The sequence below is a fragment of the Vipera ursinii genome (assembly GCF_947247035.1).
Source record: "Vipera ursinii genome assembly, chromosome: 12".
Classification (NCBI taxonomy): Eukaryota; Metazoa; Chordata; class Lepidosauria; order Squamata; family Viperidae; genus Vipera; species Vipera ursinii.
Window position 1 is genome coordinate 1467227 of NC_139525.1, and position 12498 is coordinate 1479724.

The following is a 12498-nucleotide window of genomic DNA, read 5'->3' on the forward strand; positions in this document are numbered from 1 at the left end:
GGAAAGGGGTGACGTAGGACGCCGGTAGCGCGGCGGACGCTCGCTCGCTAGCGGCGCGCCGTACGTCCCTTGCGTGCTGGCGTCAGGCTCCGCGGCGCAGCGTCGCCTCTCCTGCTGCCCCTCCGAATGAAAGGGAGCGGGCGAGCGGCGGCGGCGGCGGTCCCGGTTCGGTTCTGATCGGCGCTTTCCCCGAGCCCCCGGCTTCCCTCTGCCTCGTCGGCTGAGCCGCCCGGTGAGTCCCGCGCCCTGACGCCGGCCCGGCCGGTTGCTATGGAAACCATCCTCCTCCCCCACCCCCTTCCCCGGGGGGCAGGGGTCCGAGCGGGAAGGGCCGCCGCTTCCGGGGAGCTTCAGCGCTGCCCGGCCCGGTCCTGCGAAGGAGGTCCCGCTGGCTGCTGGGTCCCCGGAAGACGGGGGGGCCTGCCGCCCCCTTTCCCCCGCCCTGAAAGAGGAGGCGGCTGATGGGTCGGGGGGGCGCTTCCAAGCCAAGCTGGGGGGAAGAGACCCGCCCGCCTGAGGTGGGCTCAGGAGAGAAGAGAACAGAGCTGGAAGGGACCTCGGAGGTCTTCTAGTCCAGCCCCCTTCTCGAGCAGGAGTCCCTATACCATTTCAGACAGAAACCTCCGCGGTTTCTGGTGACGAGCTGTTCCACCGGTTGGCTGTCCTCCCTGGGGGCTCCTCTGCAGGAGCTGGAGAGGGGCTGTGGGGACAGAATCCTGGATGCTCCGCAGCTGACATCCCAGGCACTTTGGGCAACCCTGCAGCTGTGCAAGGTCTCCCTATGGCGGATCTAAGGGGGAGCTCTGGCTTTGCTTCTTGGGGGCTTCGGCCTCTGGCCCCGCTCAGTTCAGTGGGCTTCTGGCACTGCTCCCTCCTGAGCAGTGAAAGTGTGCACTTAATGGCTTTTCACACAGTTAACCTATATGTCCAAGGTCACATTTTGGGGGGGAAAAGAATTGGCTTTGTCATTACTTGTATTCCGCATGTCTTCAGGGCTAAGATGATGTCACTGGCATCTGTCTTTTCTAACTTCTAACTGCAGCGAAGGATCGAGGACTGGAATAATCAAGAGACCCTGAAAGATATTAAGGGTGGGATGACAAAAGTAGCCATTATAGAAGAACAGATATCAGCGTTTTCAGAAACATTTTACAGCGTTTACAGTCTGAAAAAATATTTTTAGTTCTATATTTCTGAAATGCTGGTTGGTACAGTATTTATTGTGGCAAAAGTTCCACAGTCACAAATGTGGTTACAAATCCAAGAAAACCATGTTTTAAACTTTGCCTATAACCAAATACCTTGGATTTCCTCTAGGTACTTGGTCTTCTTGAGATCTATGAAGCATGAATCTTTTAGAAAAGGGACATGCTGGGGCTTGACTAGCAGCTTAAAAGTAGCAAGCGTGTGGACAAGCTCTTGAATTTCCCTCCTTACCCTCAGCTTAGGTGACATCACTGCTGCCGTCCCTCCTCGGGGCCGAATAAAGCCTGCTGCTGTGGAACTTTCTTTTTAGGACCATTCTCTCCCTCTCCCTTGCTTTTGGAACCATCTATTGAGGAAAGCTGTGGAGGCTACTAGAAAAGCAAAGGATGCAACAGTTATTTTGGGGCCAAGGAACCAAACTTGCCTTCTTATGAGAAAGCCTCTTACACCAAAGAGAGTCTTGCTTCCCTAGACAGCTTAAGTCATAAAGATGTCCTAAGTGGCCATACTGAAGGACCCAGTCTAGCCTGTCTTTAGTTGGGGGTTCTGAGTGAGAAGGTAAGGCTTGAGCTTGTGTGTGACATATTTCTGGAATTCATGTCATATTAATATGCATCTCACAGTGTGTTGCCACAGCGAGGAAAACATTGCTCAGCTTTTTAAAAAAAAACATTAAACCATTGTTAGCTCAGAACTTGTCAAAGGAGCTTTCAGTACCAAACCCACAAATGCATATCTGGATTATTATTTTTTGTTAGAATGTATTCAAAGTTCTCCTCTCTGGACCCCTTCGGAAATCATTCACAAAATAGGTTTGGGAAAGAACATAGAGAACCTGGTGCCGATAAATTAAGGCTATGTAGAATTATTTTAAAAACAATATTCAAGACAAAACGAGTACTCTTATTCCAGAATAGCAGGTGAAGCTAGAATTTTTACTGTAAGAACAGTAATGCTAATGCTATATGCTGAGGTTTTTTCCTGGTGGAAAAATAGAACATTCTGCACATTCTCAGGAAGCTGGACAATATGGGTTTTCAAGTATGTGATATTACAAGTATTGTTAAGTCATTTTTCTAACCAATTTCCAGAAATTATTAAATGGCTAATAGATGCTGTTCACAATTCTCAACAAGCTGTGATCGTCTTAGATTGGATACCAAGACAAGAGCCAGGGCCTGGCCTCTTCGACCTAATGCTCTTTGATGGCATGGAATTATATGCTCCATGGGACTTCTTTCATTAATTGGGATTTAAGATGAGGGTGAGGGCCTCCCAGAAAACTGAATGAAGCCAACAGCAGTTTGTAGCCCCAGATGTGTCTGGAGCCTAAATCTGATACTTATTGTTGGGACATTGTGATATGAAATGATTTTGCTTTGTTTTTCTTCCTGTTTGGAGGATAAATGTTCCACCAATTTTTATTCCTTTAAATATGTTTGTAACATGGCATCAAGTCAGTTTTCTCTTGTATATAAATTGATTACTTAAGGCTCTATCTTAGAACAAATGCAAAGATTATACAGTGTGTGTGTCTGTGTGTGTATTTATATATACAGTACATTCATTTTTAGATTCCTGTTTTCTAGAATGCGTATACAATGGGCACTTCCAGAAAATCCTAAAAGAGAACTTTAGAATAAAGGCTGGACAGCTTTGTTCCTAGAGCCCAAAGGATCGTGACATTTCCTCTCCTGCGCTGCAGTAATCTTTGCAGGTTCTCTTTGGAGAATTATTGTTTTTCACTGAGTCACAGTTTTTTCTTCCTTGTAGAATGACACTTGGAAGCATGCAGGCCTGTTACAGGAGTGACACTCTAGCTTTCCCTATTTACCTTTGGGTGCTTAATGATGAAGCTAGCTTTGATGAGGAATACTGATGAGCCTCTCTGGTAAATAAAAGTATCATTTTTATTGATTGGTTTTTCTAACTTTTAGGCAGGATTGAACCCGTATACTTCAAGCCATTTAAAAAAAAACATGTCGGGTACCATTGGACAGAAGAAGGGCCCCAGGAGGCAGCGCAAGTGTGGCTTCTGCCGGTCCAACAAAGAAGACGAATGTGGGCAGCTGTTGCTCTCTGAAAACCAGAAGGTGGCAGCCCATCATAAATGTATGGTAAGTCCCAGGAGTGTGGTTCTGGAGGGGATCCAGGACAGGTGGTTGCAGGGGAGGGAGGGAGGAAAGAGGTGGCCTCTTTCTTTTCCCAGAGGCCTCCGTGATTACTTTTAGCATGTGCCTTTCTTCACTGTGATGTAGCTTACCTGGTGTTAATGTGGCTTTCATTTCTGTCAAGCTGTTATGGCTGGTTCTTGAATGAACATCAGCCTAGGACAAGATTGCACTTTGTGTCCTTTACATTGAAGCTTGAGAGACGGACATAATTTCAGAGAGTTGCTCTTGCTAGTCTGTTGCAGGAAACCAGCTTTGTACTGCTGCTGTGACAGTGACAAAGATTTTCCTGTGCTAGGATCACCTACGTTGGATTAAATATATTCCAATGTACAGGAGCATAACACAGTGCTGAGTTAATTTTTTTTTGTATGTTTAGCTTTTCTCATCTGCTCTGGTGTCTTCACACACCGATAATGAGAGTCTTGGAGGTTTTTCCATTGAAGATGTACAGAAAGAAATAAAAAGAGGCACAAAACTGGTAAGTTTAGTAATAGAATTTAAACATGGAATGTTATCAGCAGACTCTAGTTAAATCTCCCCATTGCCACTAATATAATATGGCCATTCAAATCACTGTTGGATTAAACAAACAGTGGACTAATCTTGCAGTAGTCATATCTGCAGAATTTGTAATATATACTCGCATGTGGAGACACTGCAGATGGAAATGCCTGGTGACTTTGAACACGTGAAGCTGTGTAGTCTTGCTGGGTAGGAACCCTGAGTAGCAGTGACTTTTTAAGACTGGGCTGGAAGTTGAGATTCCTCTGAGCAGAGATGCCAGCGATCAAATGTGGGACTTGATGCAAAAGTTGTCCTTTGTCCTGTCAAAAGAATTCAAACCTTTAGAAAGAGATCATTTGCTTTATTTTGGAACCTGCAGTCTCTTCTAATAAGTACAGTACAATTTTGGCTCTCTCAAAATCAATGGCGGCATCACTGCTAACTCTAGTGAAGTGGAGAGCTATTATCTTCATCTCAGCGGAAGTGACTTTGAGAATTGGAGACAGTGATTTGGGTTACTGGCCCGTTCAAGATTGATCCGAGATGGAAGAAGCTTAGAAATCCTTGGTTGTGGTCCTTGGCCAGCTAGTTCCCAGAAGGTTAAATTGTGCCACACGTTGTGTGTGGTTATCTTCCAACTCCTAGGTAGAAGGTCATCTGTGGAACGTAGCCCAGCTTCTGAGGATTCCCTTCCGCTCTTCATTGGAGGCTGTGACTGGAGTCTTGCCCTGTTCACAGTTTAAAACAGCAATAAAGGGCAGGGCAGGTTATCTCAGAAGCCCTAATGCAGCAGTCTTCCTTTTGCTTTCAGAAGTGCTCCCTATGCCATTGTCCAGGGGCAACCATTGGCTGCGATGTAAAAACCTGCCACAAGACGTATCACTATTATTGTGCGTTGCACGACCAAGCACAAATCCGAGAGAAACCTTCACAAGGCATATATATGTGAGTATGTCTCATTAAATTGAAGGGATCCGGCACTTTTTTGTTTAATGGTAGCCATCTTGGCTAAAGCCCCAGAATAGTTAAATAACCTGGTTTTCTCTTGTGTTCTGTTCCTAGGATATTATGTCGAAAACACAAGAAAGTACCACACAATTCTGAAGGTAGGTTTGTGATGGTTCTCATCTCTGTGGATCAAATGCTCAGGTTTTTTTCTCTCCGTGAAAAGTGTTAAGAGTGGTTCTGAAAACAAGCATTTCTTTGTATCAGTTTAAAATTCCCTTCCAGAGTGTTCTTCCGCAAACCTTATGCTCTTCCGGTATACTCAGCTATGGTTCCTATCAAACCCCAGCAACTGAACGGATTGGGAGGGATGGGAACTGTAGTCAACCCATTTTAAGAGGAATGGGTTGTGGAAGAGTGCTTGCAAGGAATGTTGAGAGATGAAAGATTAATTTGGGTTACTTTAACAATTTCTAATCTTTGGCTCAGATGCAAAGTACGAAGTGAGTAGAGAGAGGGATATTGGCATTAATAGCCCTCTCTCTAAATCAGGATGGATTATAATAAAACTTTTTCCTTGATAATTGTAACCTTCTTCCGAGGAGCCTTTCGTCTTTTTAATGGTGAAGCGGGGCTGCTGTTTTGAGATGGGGCTGCTTTTCCCCCAGAATTTCTAGTGTGCACAGAATTGGATCACAAGTCAAACTTTTCAAGTTGCTTGTCTTTGTGTTTGTACCTTCCCCCCCCCCCAGCAGATTTAGAAGAAGGTCTAAATGATCATGAGCTGGATCCGTCTCCTCCAAAAAAGAGGGGTCGCAAAGGAAGGCCCAGAAAGACGAGCCTTAAAGGGCAGCCAGAAGATGCTCGCTCAACCTCTTCGCACGGCACAGATGACGTAGAAAGCAGTTCTTATGTAAGGAATTTGTGTGTTAAAATCCCCTCAAAGAAGTACCAGGCTTTCTCTCTCAGTTGCCTTCTCTGGAAACTGTATTTGTTTTTCTGGCATATTATTTTAGAAAAGTATTTTTCTTTCAGAGAGACAGATCACCCTACAGAAGCAGCCCCAATGATACAAAACCTAAATGTGGATTCTGTCATGCAGGTGAAGAAGAAAATGAAGCTAGAGGGAAGCTTCATATATTCAATGCCAAAAAGGCAGCAGCACATTACAAGTGCATGGTGAGAAACGGAACGTTGTCTTCCCTTTTTCTGGTTCACTGGGTAGTCCTAAATCAAACCTGGGCACTTTAAGACCCGTGGACTTCAACTCCCAGAGTTCCTCAGCCAGGAGTTTCTCCTTGCTGTCATTATTACACTAACTTTGAGTTAGAACATTATGATTCCAATTCGTCAAAAAATGTGGTTTTAAAATATGGCTTAGTGTTGTGTGTAAATGCAGGCTGCTTGTCTGATCCGGTAGCCAGCAGAGTTTTTGGACGCGTGGCCTTCAGCGTCTGACCGCCGGGCCAAGAGGATTGGGAGGTCCTCCAGTCTTGCGTAGCGTCTGGTTTCTTGCCTCTGAATCTCGGCTTCCTGGCAGGCTTCCCCTCTGGATCCCTTTCCCCAGTCAAGCCTTCTGGACTGAGAGTTGCCCCTGGTTTTTGTCTCGGCCAAGCTCCAGCTCTGCTTCTGAAGCCTTCTGTCTCTTCTCCTTCCCAGCTGTTCTCTTCCGGTACTGTGCAACTGACGACAACTTCCCGGGCAGAGTTTGGTGATTTTGATATTAAAACTGTACTTCAAGAAATCAAACGTGGAAAGAGAATGGTATGTCCTTTCAGTTTGAAACTCAATTTTCCACCTCTGTTTTGTCTCATGCAGTGATCTGAGGGATGCATCTAGGAGTCCCTTTTCCCTTTTTTTTCTTGGTGACCAGAGTGGCGGTTGGGCAGAAATGTTAATCTTGCTGTTATTCCTGTGCTGGCCTATAACCTCCAGCTTGGAGGAAAGACCGCTGGAGCTCCCTTGCTGTGACTGCCCATCTCCGCTTTTAGAACTTTTCAACCAGCAGCCTCTCCTGCCAGAAGGAACTCCACGCAAACGTGCTTGTTCTGTCCTTTCCTACAAGATCTCTAGACTGGACACCCTGCATCCCGTACTGTTTGCATTTCAGTCATGAGGGAAAATAGCTGCTCAACTCTTATCAGAAAATTGTATTCGAATTGTAAGCTTTCCAAGAAGTAAACTAAATATGTTGCTGGCTTGCCAGCCCAGCCTTATTTCACCTCCTCATCCTCCTTTCATTTCTCTCTCCATGACAGAAATGTACCCTCTGTAGTCAGTCTGGCGCTACGATTGGATGTGAAATTAAAGCTTGTATCAAGACTTACCATTACCATTGTGGAGTGCAGGACAAAGCAAAATACATTGAAAACATGTCACGGGGCATTTACAAGTAAGTGAGTTGCACCCCTGTCCACGTGATTGAATGTAGCTACATTATTCATTCTAAAAAAAACCTGTAAACCTAGGACATTGGTAAAAACTAATGGTGCACTGAATTGGCTGAAGGAGTTTGAAATCAGGACGTATATTCAGGTTAAGGACAGGAAAGGTTGCTTGCTGGAGATGGTCTTACATTTGTTTAGATTAAGAATCGTGGGCTGCTCTTGGATTGACAGAGGACACGAGACAGCATGTTTCTTGGAGATGTGATGCATTTTTGTGACACTAGGTTCAGTTTGTGGCTTTTAATGCAATAAAGTCAATGTTTCCTCCTTTCGAGCTGTTTACTGAACCGTTCCCAGGTAGTTGATGATGAGAACTGGTGTTTGTGTAGAGCAGATGCCTCACCGAAGTTGAAGTTGAATAAAGATGATTGGATGTGCCAACCCAGATTATGTAGCGGGCTGGTGCGTGAACCAGGCCAGGGAGTGCTTTGGCTGAGTTTACAGGCTGCCAGATCAGCCTCTTGGTTAAGCTGCCCTAATAGATCCTTTTTTCTTTTCACATTTTCTCCAGGCTTTATTGTAAAAACCATAGTGGAAATGATGAACGAGATGAAGAGGATGAGGAGCGAGAAAGTAAAAGCCGTGCAAAGTCCGTAGCTGATCACAGTGCAATTCCACAGCAGCAGCAGCAGCTCAATGGAAATTAGGTATGAAGTTGACACTTGCCAGTCCTCCTCCTGAGATACCACTGTACAATTGATGTAGTTGTTGTTAGTGGTAAGACATTTTAAGCTGAGCATATGCCAATAAGTGGTTTTTGATTATTTTTTTTTAAAAAAAACTGGAGCCCCATGGCACAAAAACTGGGGAGATTTCTCAAATTCATCTAACTCTAAAGAAGACTCCACTCATCGGTCAATAAATATTGCTGTTATGTTCGATTGGTAACATGCTTTTATTCTTGACTATTTTAAAATTTACATTTGCATCATCATCTATTAAATAGGCTTCAAGTGACTGAGTTAAACTGGGAATGAATAAGACATCCATAACTACTAATCTTTTTTAATGCTTAGTAACTTTTTTTTCTACTGCCTGTTAGAAATGTCCTTGAACTGCCAGAAACGTTCACGTGTATGAGCCTTCAGCAGAAGTTGTTTCACTTGTCAATATTATGTAGGTAATTTGCAGTGCCTGGAGAAACACACACAGAGAAATGCGATAAATTGTACAAGGTCAATGCTGTGGCAGATGTTGAAATAGTAAATTCTGTTCTTGGACCTGGAATTAAGTTTCTGATTTGGAAAACGTTCAGTGGCTTTGTGAACACAGCGACTGTCAGAAGTTTTTACTTACAACTTGGATGTACCTGTTTTGATAGCACGGCTGCAGAATGTGTGCATTTTACATTTTTCTTCCCATGCAAATTACAGAAGCAAACCAGAAGGCAATGAACTGATCCCTTTTGCAAAATGGCCAATGTACAAAAAACGATTCTCAGCTCCAGACACCTGCCATTGAGTCTTTGGCATAGCTCTGTTGGGAGGACTCTACTGCCCGGAGATCGCTCCGGCCACTGCGGACTGTAAGCTGTGAGATTTGAGAGTCATGCCAAAAGGCTGTGGTTCATTCTTCCCTTCCCCTCTTTTTATTTGAACCTTGTGGCTGGAATAACTGAAAACAAGGTGTTGTCTTCTGGGAGTGTTCAATGCTGGCCCATTTCTCTTAGATTTCCAAGTTACTGCTTAATGCTCAGTTTGGAATTTAATCCCCTCTATTGGACATCATACCTCAAGTGCTCTGTGCTGTGTAGAACACAAGTTTTGCCCAAACACACACACACACACACACACAGATCCTGTATGCTGTAAGAAGAATGAAAATAAGACATCGAGTCTTGTCTTTTTGTTTTTGTTTTTGAGGTAAGAGGTCAGTATTTATTTTGTGTCTTGTGACCACTATATGAGAATGTTTTGATATTTCATCAAAGTTTCCTGGCAGATCAGTGAGTGCTGTTAACCTGCAAGGATGGCTGAAATTATGTTAAGTCTTAACATCCCAGTTTTGACGTCATAGAATCCTGGTATTTCTTGTAATTACTTCAGGTGTTTTGGTTGAACCTATTCTAAAAACAAAGTTAAACTAGTTAGTAAACTGCCAATTTTACTCTTCAGATATTTTTCTTATCTCTCAAATGTCAGATTAAGGCAGCAGATTGGAACAGGCTGACAGTTGGATGAAAAACTGAGATCCACTAGCAGTTGACACTGCAAAAAAACTTTCTGTGATATCTTTGTTTATGAAGTCTTGTTTATTTTTTATTTTTAATCTTTTGTCTGCTTTTTTTTTTAAAAAAATGCATTTCATTGTCTTGAGGGACTCACTATTGTGTACAAGAACCTCTAAGGCTTTCAAGTAGGAAATCAATCCATTTGGGTTTGAAAACTTCCTGGAAGAATGCAGTTTAGTAGGAAAGTTGTGTATAAAAATAAATCTGTTAATTGCTCTTATTCCATTGACCAATTTTTTTATTTTGTAATGTAACTTTCAAAATTAAAGGCGCCACTTGTACTGAAATAGATTTTTTTAGCAGGCTGTGCAGTTTTTCAAAAGAATGGGTTGCGTTGTGTTCTTTAAATGTCCTGTAACTACGGTATATCAAAAATTTAACAAAGTATGTTGGCTGGGGTTAATTTTGGGGAAATGATCCAGACAGCTTGCACATTTTTCTGAGTTTTAAGTTAGACTAATAAAAGTAATGTGCTGAAATTGTACATGGAGAATGAATACCTGATCTCTCTAGTGTAAAGATTATTGATTTTCAGACATCTATTCTTTGTTCTTTGATAAACATACTTAAAAAGCCACAGTGAGTTCCCATTTCCATTCCCTTTATTTAATTGGGACTAGATGGTAGACCCTTCTTGCTCTTCTGGATGTTAAGGCCACGAATGTTCATTGTAACTTCCTGTTTAATTCTGATGTTCATGAGAAAAGCTGACAGCTATGGAAACTGCCTTGTGGACTTAGTTAAAAATAGGATGATGTTGCACATGCCGTTTCAATGGGAAATTCTGTTTCCAGTCTTACTTCAATCTGCAGTAGTTTTCCACATTGCAAAGTTCATAAAAGGGCAGAGTGTTGAAATGATCAGATTCCATTATTTGCCTGAAATATTAGAATTTCATTACGGATATTTTGCCTTTAAAACAAAAACAGTCTTTCCCAATAAAAGGTGTAATTCTGCTTTTTGCGTCCTTCTGAGTAGACCAAAGTTGCCAGAATGAAGGGCACAACCCACCCTAACAGTTATAAGGGTCCTCTTAGGAGTCTGCTCAATAGCCATTTGGTGTCTGGGACTGACCAAATCGGTTACATGCAGACGCTGTGTTTGGTAGAGTCTGCTTTTAAGGCCATAGAGAACACTTGTTTCCCTTCCAATTCACTGCTAGCAAATCGTTGCTGAGGGTGCAGTGAGGGAACACTCCTACATACATAACTTAAAGAGGAAAAGATGCAATGAAAATCAAAATATTGATCATTTGCAGCCATATATAAAAATTTCTAAGTACATTCTGCTGGACTGAGAAGTAAGGTCCCGTTTCAGTCTGTTGCTTGTTTCTGTTTTTGCTTGCAAGGAATTTTCTACAGGCACCTTTAGAAAGCATGTTGTGTATTTGGCCATGTTGTCCTCATCAAGTCCTGCTGCAGATGTAAATCTGCTTTTATACTTTCCCGGACTGGGGTCACAGTAACTGTGTTGGAACAGAGCTTCTCCCAAACAGCATTTTTGCTTCTAGAATAAAAGAGCCCTATAGAAGAACGGAACCTAGTCTATTGCACACATTCCACAGACTTTGCTCTTATTTCCCACCAAGTCTTCAATAGTATTATTGCAAATATTCATTTATATAGTGCTATCAATGTGTGTGTATTCCTTAGAAGTGGATAAAAGAGTTGTCCCTGCTTCTAAAAAGGTTACTGTCTAAAATTTATCTAATTCAGATCTCCCCCAAAACAAAATTCTATATGCAGTACACAAGAAAGAGACAGCAGATAATGAGGATAAAACCTACAGCATAGATAACAGCAACTTAAAAGTTCTAAAATGTTGTTGTAGTTGCCAAAATATATTAAGAAATGAAGTAATGATCCAGCACATCTGGTAACAATAATTATCAATGAGTAATTTGAAAAGGATATCACCATGTCTTACTTTGTTTTAATAGAGGCATCTGAAAGAGAACTTTGGGTAAATATAACACATGTTCCTCCATGTACGGCTGCAAAGAGGCAGAGGTTTGCTTGGCTAGAACCTGCCTTCATTTGTTTAGCAATCCCAAGGCAAGCAAACGCTGCAAATTAAACTTGGAAGGATGGTAGGATTCATCCTCCTGTTTACTAATGGCCTTGAATTACCAGCGCACCCAATGGAACCTGGAACCAGAAACACTGATAATATTTAACACGCCCTTCTTGTCTTACCTGCTGAACAAAGGACAGAGTCCTCGGATCAATGGGCTTTGCAGTCTACAGGTGTTCTCCCAAGTGGGTGCAAATTAGCACATGCCAGGAGAACCATAGCAACACGCCCAACTGGTGCCAACGGTTTCTGCAAGAATAAAGCAAAAGGCGCTATAAGCAAGAGGTGAAATGTCTTATAAAGAAGGGCAATTTAACACATTTTTTGTTAATTAAAAATGGTACTCGGTATTCTCAGGCATCCGCCATTCAGAAGAGCAGCACCAGGATTTTAAGAAAGCCCAACTTTGGAAGGATTTCTTGTGCTTGCACCTTTCTGCCCACCAGTTTTATAGGAAATGGCTCTCTTCCCTAGACCTCTAGTCTACCTTGCTCGGAACACATTAATATCCAGAGGAAACAGATTTTTAGTTCTTAACAGCTCTGAGATCTTCCTGCACGGTTTCCCAGTCTGGACCCTGAGACCGGCAAGGGGGAAGACATAGCAAACCTAATCAGGCTGGTCTGTTGGCTAAGGCACCAGGCTAGAAAGCAGGAGGCTGAGAGTTCAAGTCCTGCCTTAGCCACGAAAGCTAGGTGGGTGATCTTAGGCCGGTCCGCTCTCTCACCCCACCTCGTAGGGTCTTTGTGGGGAAAACAGAGGAAAGCGTGTTTAGATGTGTTCATTGCCTCGAGTTATTCGTAAGGGATACAAATAAAAACAAACCTCCATCCTTCAGACACATTTTCCCAATGTAGGTGCTCTCCAGATGCCTATTATTGAACGAGCCCTCCAAATTTCCGGCCCAGGTTTTGAGTTT

General features: G+C 43.0%; 1 protein-coding gene and 1 long non-coding RNA gene across 6 annotated transcripts in view; one reads left to right on the forward strand and one right to left on the reverse strand.

Annotated features, from left to right (window-relative positions):
- On the forward strand, window positions 1–9797 carry PHF6 (PHD finger protein 6). 4 transcript variants are annotated; one of them, XM_083371895.1, is made up of 11 exons: window positions 1–232; window positions 3144–3323; window positions 3757–3858; window positions 4696–4829; window positions 4947–4990; window positions 5582–5742; window positions 5865–6008; window positions 6489–6593; window positions 7088–7221; window positions 7788–7923; window positions 8650–9797. In XM_083371895.1, the coding sequence occupies exons 2-10, from the start codon at window positions 3186–3188 to the stop codon at window positions 7921–7923; spliced, it is 1098 nt and encodes a 365-aa protein (XP_083228021.1). In that variant the 5' UTR covers window positions 1–232; window positions 3144–3185; the 3' UTR covers window positions 8650–9797. The 4 variants fall into 4 exon arrangements, with proteins under 4 accessions (XP_083228021.1, XP_083228022.1, XP_083228023.1 ...); XM_083371896.1 differs by having other exon boundaries at window positions 9418–9797; XM_083371897.1 differs by having other exon boundaries at window positions 5585–5742; window positions 7788–9797.
- The window catches only part of LOC310645870, a 23044-nt gene continuing 19747 nt past the window's right edge, over window positions 9202–12498 (reverse strand). Inside the window, exons 2-5 of one of the 2 annotated variants that reach the window (XR_014493602.1) lie at window positions 11702–11828; window positions 10789–11028; window positions 10307–10384; window positions 9202–9341 (exon numbers count right to left, since the gene is read on the reverse strand). This is a non-coding gene — a long non-coding RNA (uncharacterized lncRNA). Of the gene's footprint in view, window positions 9342–10306; window positions 10385–10788; window positions 11029–11701; window positions 12374–12498 lie in introns of those variants that run through there. The other variant, XR_014493603.1, reaches the window with a different exon arrangement.

What these genes read in the sequence shown, in the direction of transcription:
- PHF6 (XM_083371895.1), top strand. Translation starts at nt 3,186, where the DNA reads ATGTCGGGTACCATTGGACAGAAGAAGGGCCCCAGGAGGCAGCGCAAG. An exon ending in ACGTAGAAAGCAGTTCTTAT is followed by an intron (nt 5,743 to 5,864) that starts GTAAGGAATTTG and finishes TTTTTCTTTCAG; the next exon opens with AGAGACAGATCACCCTACAG. An exon ending in TCAAACGTGGAAAGAGAATG is followed by an intron (nt 6,594 to 7,087) that starts GTATGTCCTTTC and finishes TCTCCATGACAG; the next exon opens with AAATGTACCCTCTGTAGTCA.